The sequence below is a fragment of the Melozone crissalis genome, unplaced genomic scaffold (assembly GCF_028551555.1).
Source record: "Melozone crissalis strain CALT ecotype California unplaced genomic scaffold, PUWL_Pcris_2 ptg000063l_1, whole genome shotgun sequence".
Taxonomy (NCBI): Eukaryota; Metazoa; Chordata; class Aves; order Passeriformes; family Passerellidae; genus Melozone; species Melozone crissalis.
Genome location: NW_026535841.1, coordinates 11,775,583 through 11,792,161, shown reverse-complemented (window position 1 = coordinate 11,792,161; position 16,579 = coordinate 11,775,583). Strand labels below are relative to the sequence as shown.

General features: G+C 46.1%; 1 protein-coding gene across 1 annotated transcript in view; it reads right to left on the bottom strand.

The window, feature by feature from the left end:
- The window catches only part of HECTD4 (HECT domain E3 ubiquitin protein ligase 4), a 67,824-nt gene extending 55,781 nt beyond the window's left edge, over positions 1-12,043 (bottom strand). The window contains exons 1-2 of the mRNA XM_054288505.1: positions 11,863-12,043; positions 2,282-2,799 (exon numbers count right to left, since the gene is read on the bottom strand). Coding sequence (XP_054144480.1) covers positions 2,282-2,799; positions 11,863-12,033 — 689 coding nt within the window. The 5' untranslated portion in view covers positions 12,034-12,043. The remainder of the gene's footprint in view (positions 1-2,281; positions 2,800-11,862) is intronic.
- Between the last annotated feature and the right edge of the window lie 4,536 nt (positions 12,044-16,579).

Here is a 16,579-nt window from a genome sequence, read left to right as displayed (position 1 = left end):
TCCCCAGTGACATCTCAGCTCTTTGCTTCCACTGATAAACCTCAGCCTGGAGAAAATTGACACCAAACACATTGAAGCACCTCAATTAATTATTTAAAGCAATATTTACCCTGTGGTTTTATTTTTAGCACTAAGAAGCACCCAAGATTGCAACTAGGAATGTCAATAATGGTCTCATTTTCAAGGTTTTTTCTTCAACACATGACTTAGATATTTAAAGGAAAAGTGTGAGGCTTTCAGAGGTGAACAAAGCACAATGGGATATTTCAACTCTCTAAGCAATGCAAGCCAGACTTGCAAAGAAAATAAAAGATCAACCTGAAGTTCAAAAGCTCTACTTGAAATTTAGCTCAGCTGCAACAGAACATCCCATATTTCCTGCAAATTGACATCTGGGGAAAAAAAAAAAGAAATGAGATTGTGTTTATCAAATCCAATTTCTCTGAGCTATGTTCAAGTACATTGCCTTTCAGATAAGGCAGTTGTCAGGACAGAATAATTTGCCACAAACCATAAATTTATCATTGACTTCATTAAAACAAGTGCACTAGAAATTAAGTAGGTTTCATTTGAATAAACCTTTTCCTAAAGCAAATCATGCCATATCCTGGGAACTCCAACATCTTAAATCAGAGTTAAACTTCACAGACAAGGCTGTGACCTGGAGAAACATTGAAAACAATATTTCCAAAAGGCTCCTTGTGACTTTAAAGCCACATTCATGGGGTTTTGCAGAGGTTTTGTATTTCCTCTCCCTCTCCCCAAGCCCCATTCTCTCAAAATAGTAGGTTTTGATTAAAAGCAAATATATCCAATTTGTCCTCAATCACTTGATGTCAAACCCATGCAGGACAAGGGGTATTTTAATCTATAATGGTTGAACTCTTCACTGGCAACAAAATTTAAAAAATACCTCCAGACATTTGAGAGACACCACTGAAATCAAACCTGAAAGGAATTGCCCTGAAACCTGGCAGTTCCACCTTCTCCAGAAAAGAAAGGTGCAGGACAAAGGGGAAAGGAGACAACTTTTGTTCCTGATAAACACGTTTGGAACCATTCCTAGAGCAGCTCCCTGCAGGAGAAGCAGCAATGTGCACACGAGGCATTGCTAACCCAGATCCCTCTGCCTTTGCATATGCTAAACACATGCAAAAAGAAATGCTTAGCAGTTTCACCCTTTCCAACCCAATATTTAAATATCAGAAAGAGAAAGGCTGGTGCAAGCTAAAAATATCACCAGTGCAGTCAGATCATTTTTGATTTGTTTCAATGGAAAGAGAGAATGGACATCAACCACAGCATTGCCCAGGGGTGCTGGAGTCACCATCCTGGGAAGGTTCAAAAATCATGGATGTGCAATTTGGGGGTATGGTGAATGGTGAATCATGGCCAAAGTTCCTTAATTCTCTCTTTTTTGCCAGTAAACTTCTGTGTGCTTGTGACCCCTTGGAGAACACCTGGCTGGGATTTTGCCTTACACCAAACCTCAAAAACTTCAGTGCAGGCCTTGAATTTAAGAACTCCAGGGTGTTACATCCAATCTTACAATCCTGTTGTATTGCACTAAATAGTTTAATTAATTGTTGTTTTGCACTGGGTGATTTGAAATTTGTACTGAGTATGTTATGTCACGTAGATTGTCATTTTCCTTCTCCCATCACAAGGAACCCTTCCCACTGCTGACTGCCCAAGTCTCTCCAAGTGAACACCAATTTATGGGACTTGCCTGAGCCACTGGTGAACACTGTGATGGCGTTTCTGATGGCAGCATGACTTTTGAAAGATTTTGGGGCCAAATGTAAGGAATCTCTAAATAACTTGTGTTCAGGATAATGGGTTGAAAGCTGGCCAGGATAGCTATCGAGAGAAATTTGCAAATTTTCATTTGTTTGTCATGGGAATTCTAATTTTCCAAATCAAAAGGTAGATAAATGCACGTCGGGGCACACCCTGTGAGGGCCCGCAGGTGGCAGCGACCTTTGATAATTCGTTTTGAAATGAATTCTTGTGGAGTCACAATAGTTTTTGGTGACTGCAGAGTGTAACATCAAATAAAGTAAAGCAGTGCCACCCCAGGCCTGTGCTGCTGCTGTGGCCTTTTTGTTCTGCGTTGTGCCTCCACTGGTAGCTGCAAAAAGAGCTCCAAAAGAGGGGGACTGTCACCATCTAGCCAGGACTGTGACAAGGGTCCATAGCTAGCCAGAATGGACTCAAACAACAGCCCGAGAGACACAGATCTTACGCAATCCCACAATTCTCTGTCACTTCACTCTCTTACCTTGCACAAGCCAAGGCAACCAGGGCAGCAGCAGCATTTTCCTTCTGCTTGTAGGGGATGTGCTGGCCGGAGGGCGCCGCGTCCTCGAGCCAGGAGCAGAGCAGGGCCTCGATGCCGTTGAGGCAGTCGGCCGGTTCCTTGGTCAGGCTCAGGGGCTGGCAGTCCCGCAGGCAGTTCAGCAGCACCTCGGCGGTGATGTTACACAGGGAAGGGTCCGTCCTGCTCTGCGACTGGATCAGCGGGAACACCAGCAGCAGCCCCATGCGGGAGGTGAAGGGAGCCTGCTCGGGCTGCTGTAACAGCCCCTGGCGCTTGAGCAGGGCCAGCGCCTCCTCGTCGCCGGAGCTGTCGCGGTCGTGCTGCTCCTCCAGGGCCAGCTGGCGCTGGGCGTTCCAGAGCCCGCGCAGCGCGTTCAGCCGGTACTCCAGCAGCCGCGCGTACGCGTTGCTCTGGTTGCCGCACACCGAGCGCAGGCGCTCCGCCAGCTCCGTCGGGTTCTTGGTCTCGAAGGTCAGGATCTGCAAAGGGGAAAGTTGGGTGTTTATAGAGGGTTTAAAGGGGAAAAAACAAAATTTCATATCGCTGTGGTGTGAGTTTTAGATGAGCTGTTCTCTGTGGCAGATGTAGGGATATTGTTTTTAATTTTTGGGTGAGTGGTGCTGTGTCCATCTTGGGATGAGGAGTGATGGCCATAAACTAAAACACAAGGAATAAACTAAAACACATGGAATAAACTAAAACACAAGGAATAAACTAAAAAACTAAAGCACATGGAATCCCATGAACCTCTATCCATGGAGGATGGCAAGGACTGGGACAGATGCCCAGGGAGGGTGCGGAGTCTCTCTCCCCGGACATTCCCCTGTGTCACCTGCTCCAGGTGGCCCTGCCTTGGCAGGGGTTTGGACTGGGGATCTACCTTCCCAAGATCCCTTCCCAAGACTCCTTCCCAAGACCCATTCCCAAGACCCATTCCCACCCCACTGCTGTGGGATTCTGTGAACCTCTTACTGCTGACTCAGCATCCTCACCAAACCCAGGTCTGGGGATTTTTAAGCTTTCAATAAACAGCAACACAGATTGTAACGAAAGATACACACAATACAAAAGAGCAGCTTGGAAAACAAACATTCCACTCTCCTCTGGAGCCTTCTGTAATTGAGGCAATTTTGCTAAAAACTTGAAAAGAACTCCAAGGTTAGAGGGTCCCAGGGGTTTAGAGCCCTTCTATGAAAACTGATAGGTCACAAATATTGTGTCACAGGAACATGCTTGTTCTAGTTTTGGAACTCTTCAAACAAACAAACAAACCAACCAACCAGTTTATTCCAATCCACCCAGAGTTCTGTTACACTCTCTTCCTCCCCTGCTTTTTTCTCTCTTAAATTTTATCATCTTGCACTTAGCTACACCTTTCTCAAAATACTTCAAGTTGCTGCTGTAGTTAAAAACCCTAATTCCTCATCATTTCAGACAGAAGAAAGAGGCTTTTTTGGCACTTCTAAATAAAACTGGAAACCAAGCTGGAACAACAGAAAACAAATAAAGCATGACACAAAAATATATTTATGGTTTAATACCCAGCCTAGGACTGGAAAATTCAGAGTTTTAAGTAATTTACAGACAACTTTTCTCCTTCCAGCAAACAACAGTGGAGATCAGCAAAGTCACTGAAGCTGTGGCAAGCTCAAGGAAAGCCATGAGCCAAGCATTTTGTGATACTCTGGATCCAGTGTCCAAAGGGATTTGGTATCCAAAGGGCTTCTGGCCATGCTCCAAAGTGCCTCATTTCATCCACCCTCAAACACAATTTTTGGCCCATCTTTATGCTGTAAAACTGTCCTTCTCTCATTTAATAAATAAATATAAACGTGGGAAGGGGAATGTGAGAGACAAAGCTGTCATAGGGAACAGCATCCAGGGCTATTTGTTTTGTGGGGCTTTTAATTGCAGGCAGCAGTCACAGAGATCATGAAATAAATGTTCCTGGCTAATTGCAGCCTCCTGAACAGCTTGTTAAAATGCTGCAGGACAAATCACATCTGCCAGTGCCACACAGCCCTGACTAAAGGCAAAGAAACGGCTTTGAGGAGGACTTTGACCACTGGAGCCAGGAAAAGTTCACCTGAAAGGAATTTACATCATAATTACACTTGAATGGATGTTGTATTGAGCTCCTTATACCTAATAAGCCTCCTTTAATTAACTTCTGCAAGAGATTATGAATATTAATTCCTAAACCACATATTACACATTTAAAATAACCACCTCCTGTTGTGTGTTCTGCTGCCTCAAAAATAAGTTTGTTGGCTGTTCTAGATGGAATCACTTTCTACAACAGTTGGCTTTTGATTTTCTTGAACTAAACTGGGTGGATTTTCCACTAAGTGACAACAAGCTGCAGAAATGGAGGAAAAAGAGAATTAATTTTTGCATTTTCAGAGTTAAATACTGAAGAAAAGAGGTCTGTTTGTTAATAACAGAGATACCACAAAAGAGGAGCTGGGATGTACTTGGTGCTGCATGTCTTGCTCCTCAAATCCCACAGTTTAACAGGAAAATGAATTTATTTTGCCTTTGATATGGCCCTACAGCTCTGAGTCTGTCTTGTGGCAATCAGGACGAGTCAGTGTCATCAGTTTTGCTGATGAAAAGACTTTTCCTGCTGAAGTTTTAGTTTCTCCCTGATCCCACAGTTCCCAATTTGCTTTAAAAGCGTGCATGGTCTGTCTGGGATTTTGCCTCAGTCTTTGATAAGGGAAATGAGCACTAATTTGGGTAAATGATACAGCAAGTACATCAGCTTCAACAGATTCACAAGATCATTCCAAAGTGGGACTTCCAGACTTTTGATAATGCAGTTTTCATCATCTGATTTCCATACAAGGCTTATGGAACCAATGGAGAAAAACCTTAATTATTCAGCATCATCTGAGGGTCTGAGCAGGAATCTGCACTTCCAGAAAACAAGAGGATGTTGAAGAAAGGTGTGAGGTCATTGCAGCACAGGATACTTCAGCAAATTAAATTAAAGGCTGTTTTCCTCAAAAGCCTTTTTACTAGAGGTCAGCACTCAGAGCCACCTCCAGAAAGGAGCTGGAAAACCAAATGTCCCCAGTGAGGCTGGAACAAACCTCCCAGGGTTCAGACTCATCCCAGGGAGCTGCTCTGGGAGCCAAACCCAGCCCAGCAGCGCCAGAGCCTCACTTGGGCCCTGCCACAAGCATCAGTGCTTCCCTCTGGATCCATTGAAGACTCCACACAGGAATCCCAGCCCTTGCCAGGATATCTCCAGGCAAAGCTTGTCATCTTCCAAATATCTGAAGTCAAAACAAGTTAAAATAAAACACAAGAAACCTTCATCATGTTCTTTCACAAATTCTGATACAAACAACACAACTAGCAGGGTTTATAAAAGGTAAAATTCCCGTTCCTGCTGCCTCAGGATTTACACCTGAGCCCCAGCTCTGATTTGGGATTTGGGGTGCCTCGATATTTCCTTGTGCAGCACCTGGGGAGGTGTCAGGGCAGGCACCAAACCCAGCCCCACACAAACCCCACTGAACCAGCCCCTGATCCATCACCCCCAACTCCAACCACTCCTGACTGACAAGGCTTGAACAGAATCAGAGGGGATGGAACAAATATCACTTTGCCATAGCACAAGTTATCCTGTAAGAAGCTACTTGCATAACACTAAAAACATCATTAAACAGTTTAATTGTCACTATTTTAATTTTACAGTATCTTATCCTTACACACTATTTCCTCGTTTGATCTTTTCAATCAATTTTAGTCCATATTTTAATTAGAAAATAGCAGAGCCAAAGTTCAATCACTCTAATTGGTCCTTGACATCTTCAACATTGAGGAGCACAGAAGTTATCTGATTTTAGATGAACTGTGGGGAGGTGCCATCTTCCCACTGTACCCAATATTTATCTCTTTGCATCCCACCACATCACCTCACCCAGGTAATTCCTCCATCAAACAGAATTTTCCAAATCTGCTCCAGGAAGGAGTGGCTGATATTCTCTATTTTCAGGGCACCATGTTTCTCTGCTGATAGTAAATCCCAGACCAAGCCAATTAACACATACTAATATACATGAGGAGTTTTAGCCTGAGCTTTTATGACCCTATGAAGTAAATTTAAATGTGAGCTGTTACTACAAGGCAACTTTCTCCTCTGGCTACAATTCCTGCCCCTTGTCCCCTCCCTGGTGCCTGTGGGGGGTTTGTATTTTAATTCTGCTACCCAGGGAACTGAGGAGCAGGGAAGTTGTGCACAAAGAGAGGTTTTTATCCTGAACTTGCATATTGAAAAGGAAAGCCTCTAAATCTCCAACAACATTTAATTCTTTCTCTCCAGAGTTCAATGGGCTGAAGTTCACATGAGAAGATGAGGATGGTGGAACATTTATCAGGATCAATTACACCCCTATATCCCCCTGAGTATTAAATATGGATTATTTCCATCTCACAGGAGGCACAAATCTCAAAATTGGAAAATATCTTTAAAAGCAGCATGAAAAAAATTGATTATATTACTCTGACCACCCCATTACAGGTACAAGGCCATTCCTCTTGTACAGAATTAACAGAGGCAGCACCACTTGTTTACTGGGCTCTTTTGTCTCTAGCAACACCAATAAAACAATGTAAAAAGAGTGAATTACAAAAAGTATGGATTATTCTGTAAGAGAAAGAGCCCAAGTGACAGTTTTAAAGGTATCCTGAAGATTGAAACACACATCCCAGCTGAGCCTGCTCCATAAACAACCCTGTGTCCTTGTGTCCCACTGTGCTGAGCCCTCCTGCTCCTGGCACTTGCTGGGACATCAGCACGGAGCTGCCTTGGGGTAAAACCCACCTTAAATTCCTCTCAAACATTTCCTAGCCCCTCTCTAAAGCAAAACCCACCTTAATTTCCTCTCAAACATTTCCTAGCCCCTCTCTAAGGTTCTTCCTTGCTACACCACATGCTAAATACACAAATATGTGTGAACATTTTCTCCCTGATGTTTTATCAGCTTTAGTGCTGCAGGTAAAAACTACAAGTCTCAAGGTTGTTCCAATTTTTTCTGCTCCAAGAAATTTTAACCTTATCCTCTTGTTCAAAGCTTCTGTGTGGAGCAGTGCAGGTTTTTAACTACTCAGCTAAAAGCAGAAACTATTTTCTTTTGTGAAAGCACTGGAAATCTCATTGCTCACAAATAAGCACTAAGACATTGCTATCTTTTACAATTTTATACCAAATTATTTTTGTAACCATACAAATTTATGAAATAACTTTTGTATCTGAGATGAATTACAGAGAACAAGCAAGCTGTAAATAAATAAAATGCTATAAAGTGTTGTTTGTTCATTAAAATACTTCTTTGGCTCTTACTCAAGTAGTAGGTGAAAACAACTGCAAAAGGTAAAGAAAAATCTTTGTAATTTAAACATCTGAGAGTGCAGATCACTGAATTAATAAGCTGCAATGGGTAACAAGATCTATATTTGGGAAACAGATTTGCAAAATCATCCTTGAGAAGTTTCCTCATGTTTCTCTCCAAGGTTACCTAAAATACAACTCCCAAACCCCGAAGTCAGAGGCCCAGGGGTCCATAGGAGAGAAGTTTAATAAATTCCAGGTCCTGGCAGAGGATGAGGCTGCTCCAAGCCTGCCACACGCCTGGGTCAGCCCTTTCCAGTCAGAGGTCACCACCCCAGGAAGGGTCACCCACTCAGGAAGGAGTCAATTGTTGGTGGTGGCATTAGGGACGTGCAGCACGACAGAGGTGACGCTTGTAGGTGGCACAGAGGTCACAAGCAGAAAGGTTTGGGAAGCACTGACCCAGATAATTGCAGGGAACTGCTCCCTCCCTCAGCAATCAGGCAAAAGTGACAAAATGTTTTCTCTGGGCTGGGAGGAAAATGGGTGAAAACTTCCAAGTTTAGCAGAAACCTTCCAGTCTAAAGCATTTCATGGCAAACACAAGTCAGTCACAGGAGTGGCACATGCTGAGAAAAGAGCACTGGACTCCACTCTTCACCCTCTCTGTGGAGAGCCAGCCCAGGCCATGCTGGGGGGGAAGAGGAATGGCCACCACTTTTTCCTTACTTGCTCCATTTTTATTATTTTTTTTTACCTTCCATTCAATTAAATGTAATTTTTTTCAGTGCACAGCCACACCTGCCCAGTAGAACTGAGCTCAGCAAGAGTCCAAGCACCAGATGGGGACAGACAAACAGACACGATCCCAACAGCTGCTGAGGGAGGGGCTGCACTCCCAGCTCCATGGGAATCCAGAGCAAGGCTCCCTGGGAGGCTCCATGGGAATCCAGAGCAAGGCTCCCTGCCCATGGACCAGGGGATTCTGGATGATCTTTAGGGTCCCTTCACCCCAAACCATTCTGGGGTTCTGCGGTGAGCTGGCAGATCAAATCTCCCTGCTTTGAGGGACCTCTCCTCCCTCAGACAAACCCTGACCACGCTGCTGGTGTTGCTCCAGGGAAGGTGCTTGGCTGGAAGATTCTGGAAGTGCTGCAGTTCCCTTTGGGCCACATGAAGAAACTTAAAGGGAACATTAAACCCTTCCTGTCCCAATGTCCCTCCTGGATGGGCACTGACCAAGCACAACGTCATGGTAACACCTCCAGCTCTGTCTGAGGGCTGTCCCAAGAAGGACAAGACTTTGCTCTTTCAGAGATTTCTCTGTGTGAAAGGTTTTAAAATAAAGGTCCAAAGGCCTCTGTAATCACTGACTAACCCAGGTCTCTCCTGACTAGAGGATTTTAGTGGGAAACCTGCACCAGGAGCAGCTGGTTCATGTGTAACATTACAAAATTCTATCAAATTTTTTAAAAAGCTCAAATATTTTGTAAATATGCTGAAACAATCTAAGAAGTTGGCGCACATCATCACAGAAAAAATAAAAACAGAGGAAAAACCTCCACACCCTTTAAAACTCAACATAATCTTCTCTTTCAACTTGTTCTAGGAGTAAGGCTCGTGTAACATGCCAATAAAGTATATATGTATAAATGCAAGTGTATACAAATACACAAAAAGATAAAATCAAAGCTGCATGGGAGTCAAAACAACAAAATCATAAGTTTCCATAAGCCTTTCCTGGCATAACACCAGCACTGTAACATTTTTTCCTCTGCTTTTCTTTTTATAAATAGACAGAACCTTTGAACAGAAGGACAAAGGAAACACATCCAAACACACTGACATTAGTCACCAATACACTCTTTAAATGGATATTTAGGCAAAACAGACCTGAATGATATTTCTCCACCCAAAAAAAAAATCCATTAAAGTATTAAACATTATACATTTTTAATTAAGCACTTCAGCTCCTAATTCAGCCAGGCTTCTGACCACCACTGATGAAGCACAAGAAGTGAATTAAAGAAGTTTCCTAATCAAAGCAGCAGCTGCAGCATCTCCTACCCTTGGCCAATAGCACATCCCAAGAGATTTCTGTTTGGACCATTTTCAAAGATATTTATTACACTGCAAGTAGGAGTAGAAAGAGTGTAAATGAGCCCTTGTGTAGCAGTCGATTGCATGGCCACGCTTCGATCAGATGTGTGCACCTATTTCCACAAAATGGCTCCTCAAAGCCATTCCACATCACCAAAGGATCCCTGATTTCAATGAAAACAGCATTAAAAACAGGCAGGGAAAAGTTATGAGCTAAATTGTTTACATCTGCACCATGTGAAATTTCATTTTGTAAAAATCCTTCCCCCTCAATGCCAAAGTCTAAACCAATTTGCAGATATCTGAAAATGAAACTGATCACTTGTGATCATCAATTCCATCAGTGGATGGAAATAAAAGGTTTTAATAAGCTGTGACTTAACAATAAAGATCAATATAAGTCAAAATCAGTTCTTAGCAAAAATAAGCACCACAGCAAAAAGTCATATTTAATTATTTATTTCCAAGTTTTGCACTGCAAACACAAACAGGAAAAGAATCTCTGGAGCAGAAAAAATGAGGTGAATCAGTGGCACTGGATTGCTGCAACACTTGTTATAATAAATGCCAAAGCACAAGGCACAGTAGCACCAATTCCATTCCTATCTCTCCCAAACAACTGGAGTTTCAGAACATTCCTAACACTAACAAAAAAATTCTCCAGAGCTGAAGTGTTTGTCAAGTGAAGCTGTGTGTCAAGTTTCAGGCTGGAACACACTTCTGGCCTGGCTGGCAAGATCTTAAAATAAGGTCTCGTTTGTTTTTTAAAGGATATCCTCCTTTCTTGTGATATAACATGAAAAATGCTGTGGGAGCACTTTATTTTTCTAGCACGGTTTTTAAACTCAATTCTTCTTCTAGAACTATGCCATGGAATCAAAATATTTTCTTGCATCCAAGCTGCACTGAATGCCAGAGCAACTCTGATCACAAGGGAGAATCATTCCATGTTTATACACACAGAGATAAGTCAGCCACCTTAAAAATCTCCCTTTTCCCCTTCATGTGATATTTGCCAACATCCATTTCAGGGGAGCAGCTGATTTCTCCATGCCATTCCCCAGTGTCCCAACACACAGGACAGAAAACGCACATTCTGCAGAAAATATCTTTCCTTAGATAAAGCTGGGGGAAGTTTCCCCAAAGCCCAATGAACAATAATGTTGTCAGGACTGCTCAGAGAGCAGCTAAAACCTCACTAAAAATGGTTTTTCGGCCTAAAATGCCTGGGACTAAACAGAGGCCGGAATAAAGCTCCGGCTGGAGCGTCCCCTGTGCGCTGCCACCGCTCAGCTCCGGTGACAAAGCCCCTGTGTCATTGCGAGCCACACGGCCGGGGAGGAGGGTGGGGTGAAACAGGAGAAGGGAGGCACACAGGGGGGAAAAAAAAAAATGCAGTCTACCAAATAGATGCAACCTATAATCCGTGACATTCAGTCCTTCAGCGGCTCCTCCTAAGATAAAACAGCTGCACCGCCTGCCTGCAGCCAGCAAACACCAGGGGCAGTTCTGGGAAGGTAAAAAAGCTGGGATGAAAATCGGGGCTGCCCTCCTGGATCCTTAATAACAATCACTGTCAACAGCTGAATAAAACACCCGGGCACCCCTGAGCGCGTCGTTGTAAGGCTGATCAATTACAAACCGTCTAAAAGTAACAGCAAGAAAACGCAAAACCTTCAATAAAAATAAACGGGCCAAAGGCCACGCTGAAATCCGTGAGCTCGGCTCTGATTTCCAAGATTCAAAACAAGGAGGACGCACCGATACTTCACCCTCCATTTACATCAGCACCTCACCATCCTCCTGCCCAGCTCCACTTTCATTATTATCCGAAATAAATCAGATGGACTCAAGACAAGCAGAACGCCTCGACACCGGCTGGCTCCGGACTCCAGATCCCTCACCCGGCATCCGCACGCAGCATCCTCCATGCCGGCCCCCCATCCTCCCTCTCCGAGTCATCCTCCCTGCTCCCCCATCTCCCATCCCCCGTCCTCCTCGCCTCAGGCCTCCGCTGCCACCGTGCCCCTCTGCCGAGGGCATCCTCCCCTCAGCCCCGGCCCTGCCCCGTCCCTCCCCTCAGCTCGGGGGGCCGCCTCACCTCCAGCTCGGTGTCGCCGGGCTCGGCCACCCCAATGATCTCGCTGGGCAGCTCGGCCAGGTCGGTGACCCGGATCAGCCCGTCGTGCAGGAAGATGGTCTCCTCCTTCACCGACAGCCACTGCGCCGAGTCGGTGGCCGCGGCCGCCGAAGCGGCCGCCGGGGACCCCATGGCGCGGAGGGCGGGGGGGCTCCGCAGGGCTGAGGCGAGGCGGGTCCCGCTACCCGCCCATGGCGGGGGCAGGGCGGGGGCAGGCGCGTCCCCAGCGGCCTGAGCGCCGGACAGCCGGGGCGCGGCGGGCAGCAGCGAGGAGCGGCGCGTTGCCACCGCGGCGGCGGCGCTCCGGGGAGCTCCGAGAGCCGCCGTGCCCGCCCGCAGCCCCGCGTCCCGCACCCGCCTCACACACACCGCTGACAGCGCGACGCCATGTTGGGGGCTGAGGCGCGCCCGGCATGCACCGCGCGAGGAACAATACACCCGGCCCCCTCCCAGCCCGCGGGACCCCGCCCCGAGCGCCGGACCCCGCCCCCAGCGCCGGAGCTCCGCCCCCAGCGCCGGAGCTCCGCCCCCGGCCGCTCCGCCCGCACCGGCGGCGATGCCGGCAGCGATGCCGGCAGCGCCTCCGGCAGCGCCTCCTCCGTTCCGGAGCATGTGCTCCGCTCGGTGCTCCGTCCGCACCGGGCACGGCGGATCGTCCGCACCGCGGGGAGGGTAGCAACAGCACCGGGAAGAGCGGGTCAGCGGCACCGGGCGCAGCGCCGCACCCGCACCGGGAGCGCTCCCCTCAGAGCTTCACCCCGCTCATATGGCACCTCACCCGCGCCAGGGAGAGCGGATCGGAGCTCATAAACCGCACCGGGTGTTCTCCCCTCAGCGCCTCACCTGGGGAGCGGATCACCTGCCCTGGGTGTTCTCCCCTCAGCGCCTCATCCGCACCGGGTGCGCTCCCCTCAGCCCCTCGCTCATCCCTCAGGGATTGCTCCCCTCAGCCCCTCGTTCGTCCCTCATCGAGGGACGCTCCCCTCAGGGCCTCACCTCACTGCCCTGGCACTGCCCTGCGGTCTCACCCTCATGCGATGGCCGCTCCCTCAGCCTTTCTCCCTCCACCGAGAGCTGCTCCCTCAGTGCTGTTCTCCTCAGTTTCCCTCTCAACCCTCTTGGATTCACTTACTGGGCCCCCTGAAACTCCCCATTTCCCTCCAGGGCTGGTCCCTCTTGGTTCTCCCTCATGGTTGCTTTTCCTCTCCCACAGCCCTGCTTTCCTCTATTTTGTCTGTCCCCTCACAGAATTATTTCCCTTTCTCGTTTCCCCTTGCCCCGCTCTGTCACCATCTCACAGGAGTCCTGTCACCTCTCAAGGAGCTTTTCCCAAAGAACTCATGAGCAAGCAGGTACGTCCCTTCAAATCTGTACCTCTGGATTTATGGATTCCAGAGGGTGTAAAGCAGAAAGGTTGCAACACCTCAGTGTGTGTGGAAAAAAGAGGATACAGAGGAAAATTGATCCTTCTTTCTCAGCCTAATTTCACCCTTAGTTCCCTCGCCCTGAGCCTGTTCAGAGTCACAAAGTGTCAGAGGCAGCTGTACCTGGATGTTCAGCAAAGGACATGCTGCTGAGACATATCATGTTAATGAGAGAGACGTGGTGATAAATGTTAAATAGTTTTAGTGGATAATTGCTGTGGGGATTCCCATTGCAAGTGTCTGCTTTTCATGGAACAGTGACTGTGCACAACTGAGCAGAGATAGGGCTCTATGCATTTATTTACCTGTTTGATCAGATTAAATTATTTAACATATTAGTGCATTATAACAAATGTGCTGTGCTATTGCAGGAAAAGCTTATTCAGAGCTGGAGGAAAATGAGATCTACCACCAGTGCTTTATATCCTATTAAATCTGGTGGGGAAGAAGCATATTTTTTCCATGTAATGGATGACCACTCAACATAGGACCCATGCAAAGCCCTTTTGTAGCACTGATTCAGCAGTGTGAGCACTCACACCATTGTGTAGCTTGTTTTTGAGGCCAGTTCAGTTGACACAGGGTTCAGGTAAGTTCAAACAAGCAGTAATTTAGAGATCTGTGTGATAGCTCTGTGCACTGTTTGCTAGGACATCCCTGCTATTCATGTGCTGGAGAGTAGAAGAGTCTCCAGGCTTGGTTTATTCTAGAAATAGATATTATTTGCCTCTGTGCAGCAGTAATTTTTGATCAGGGAGAGTTTGCAGAGCTGCTATCAAAAGTTTTTCTGAGGGAGAAGCTTCATGGGCATCTGTTATTTTTGGTCAAGACGTGACAGAGAGAACAACGGCTGCAGACAGACCCTGATCCTCCCGTGGGAGCCCTGGGAGGAGCCAGAAGAGAGGGAATGCTGAGATTGGAAGATTTTATGGCAGGTGGGACGTGGCAGCTGAGTTCTGGCAGGGGAGATAAGCCAGGCTCCCAAAGGTTCCTTGAAGCAAGGGGGAAAACTCCTGGGGTTGGATTAGTCACAGCATTTCATGGGGAGACAGCCACTGGTGGTTTTGTGGTTGTTTTGTTCCCAGAGTGGGAGTTTGACATTGTTTTCATTCATCCACATGTGAAAGGAGCAGAGGGAGAGAAACACAAAGTGTGTGTGCATTTTAGTGGGAGTAACATTCCACCAAAAAATCCTTCCACCTTTAAATCTTGTGGTACCATCATGGTGCTGGCGAGTACCTTCCACAAAATGAACACAAACAGCAGAGCTGGGAGTCAGATGGGATGTTCCCTTCACAAGCAAGGAGAGGGACATCAGCAGAAGGGGTTTGCAGTGTTTCCCAGAGGTTTGGGTGTACCTGTTCTCCAAGGGATGTTTCACAGGCTGGGTAACCCAGGTGAAAATGCTGCAGCTCTTTCCAAGGCCTCCTGGGCTGCTTTATCCCATGGAGAATCCGTGTTTGGTGTGGCTGTGGATTCAATCCTGCCTTGGGATGCAAGCCAAGGCCTTTGGCAGCAATGAGGAGCTGACTCAGAGCCAGGAGAGGCTCTAGAAGCTTCCACAGCAGGTGAGGCACTGAAGGAGTGTGGCCACGTTATTCCCTGGCAGGGGCTGGGCTTTGTCCTTTGTCTGGGGAATGGTGACAGTTTGGATCAGGAAAGGATCCAAAGGAAGGAAAGATCCTCCCAGGAAGGATCCTGATCCATGTGGGATCTGTGGGAGGTAGCCTGAGCAGCCCCCTTGGCTCTGACCTGCACATTGTGTTCAGCTTCCCAAGCTGAACAGAAGGGATATTCACCATTTTATAGTTATTGATTTGCTTGTTTGGAGTTCTTCTGAATTCAGTTGACTTGACAATTCCAAGTTAAAAAGCAGTTATTGAATGAAAACAATGGAATAAAACGGAGAAATGTAGCCTGTCCTGCCTCACTGCAGGTAAATAACATAATTACTGCTGAATTAAATTTCCTAAATTATTTGAAGTGCCTGCCATTCAGGAATTGAGAGTGTGTTGTACAATCTATAAACTTACATGGAATGAGAATTCCTACATGGGATTTTCAGCACTGGGGCTGCACTGGATGCAGCAAACCCCATTCCAGTTTGCCTGGAATGTGCTGCAGAAGATGTTGTGTAATGGAATGAAAAAAAAAAAAAATCATATTTGTGTTCTGCCTGTCACCAGCAAATGTCAGCTTCAATGTGCAGTCAGAGGGGCACAGCAGAACTACAAAGAACTCTTGGAATACTTTATGGGATGACTTAAAAAATAGACCAGAATAACTTTGTGACACAGATCATCAAGCTGAAGGAACAAAACTCAACTTGTAAATATGCTCCTACAGAAAACCACTCTTTTGCTTCCATTATTTTGCTTTTTTTTCTCCATTATTTTGGAGCAGATGTTGAGTGTTCTTTGATGTGCTGTGGTTGCCTCAGCCTCTGGTGGCAGGATTTTGGGATCAGCTCCTTCCTGTGCAGGTCTCCTGTGTCCTTGTGCTTCTTTGGACATCACAGATACTGAGATTTAGCAGAGGATGCTCATGGGCTGTGGGCAAAAATTCCCTCCTGTGAGCTGCAAATGGAAATTCCCTATTCCTGCTTGGAATGTGCCTATTATGTAATGGGATTTAAAGCAGCATTTTCTCAGCCTTCAGTTTAATTTTACATTTACAGCTATTATGTGTGGGGAAAACTCTTTTCATCCCAAGGCTTTGCTGTGTATCTTTCTGTTCATTTTGAAATGACACTTTCAGTGACCATTGTGGCACTAAGAAATGTGTGAAAAAGAAAAACAAGTTGCTATTTTTATGTGATTTGCAGCCCCTGAATCCTGGCTCCTCTGCCTGGTACTTGTTATTTAGGGAGCCCAAATGCCATCATTAATAAGGCCACTACCCAAGGAATACTGGCATTTCTTGGCACATTATCTGGGATTAAAAAATACAATTTCTCCAAGTAAAACATAGAAAGGACTGAATTGGGGAAAAAAAAAAAAATCAGTGTTTGACAGAGGAGAAGGAAGAAACTAGAGAGTGAAATAAAATAATTCCAAACCTCAGAAATGTATTTTAATTGCAAATGGCAATATTCACATTTCTCCTCATTTAGAAGAGCAATAATTGCTGAAGATTGCAAGGTGGGCTTGAGGGAGGAAGAACAAATGGATATTTTTGTTCAAATGAATAAGGGTTATAGGAAACAGAGTATGAATCACTACCTTGCAAACATGGCCTTACTTAAATTGGACAGG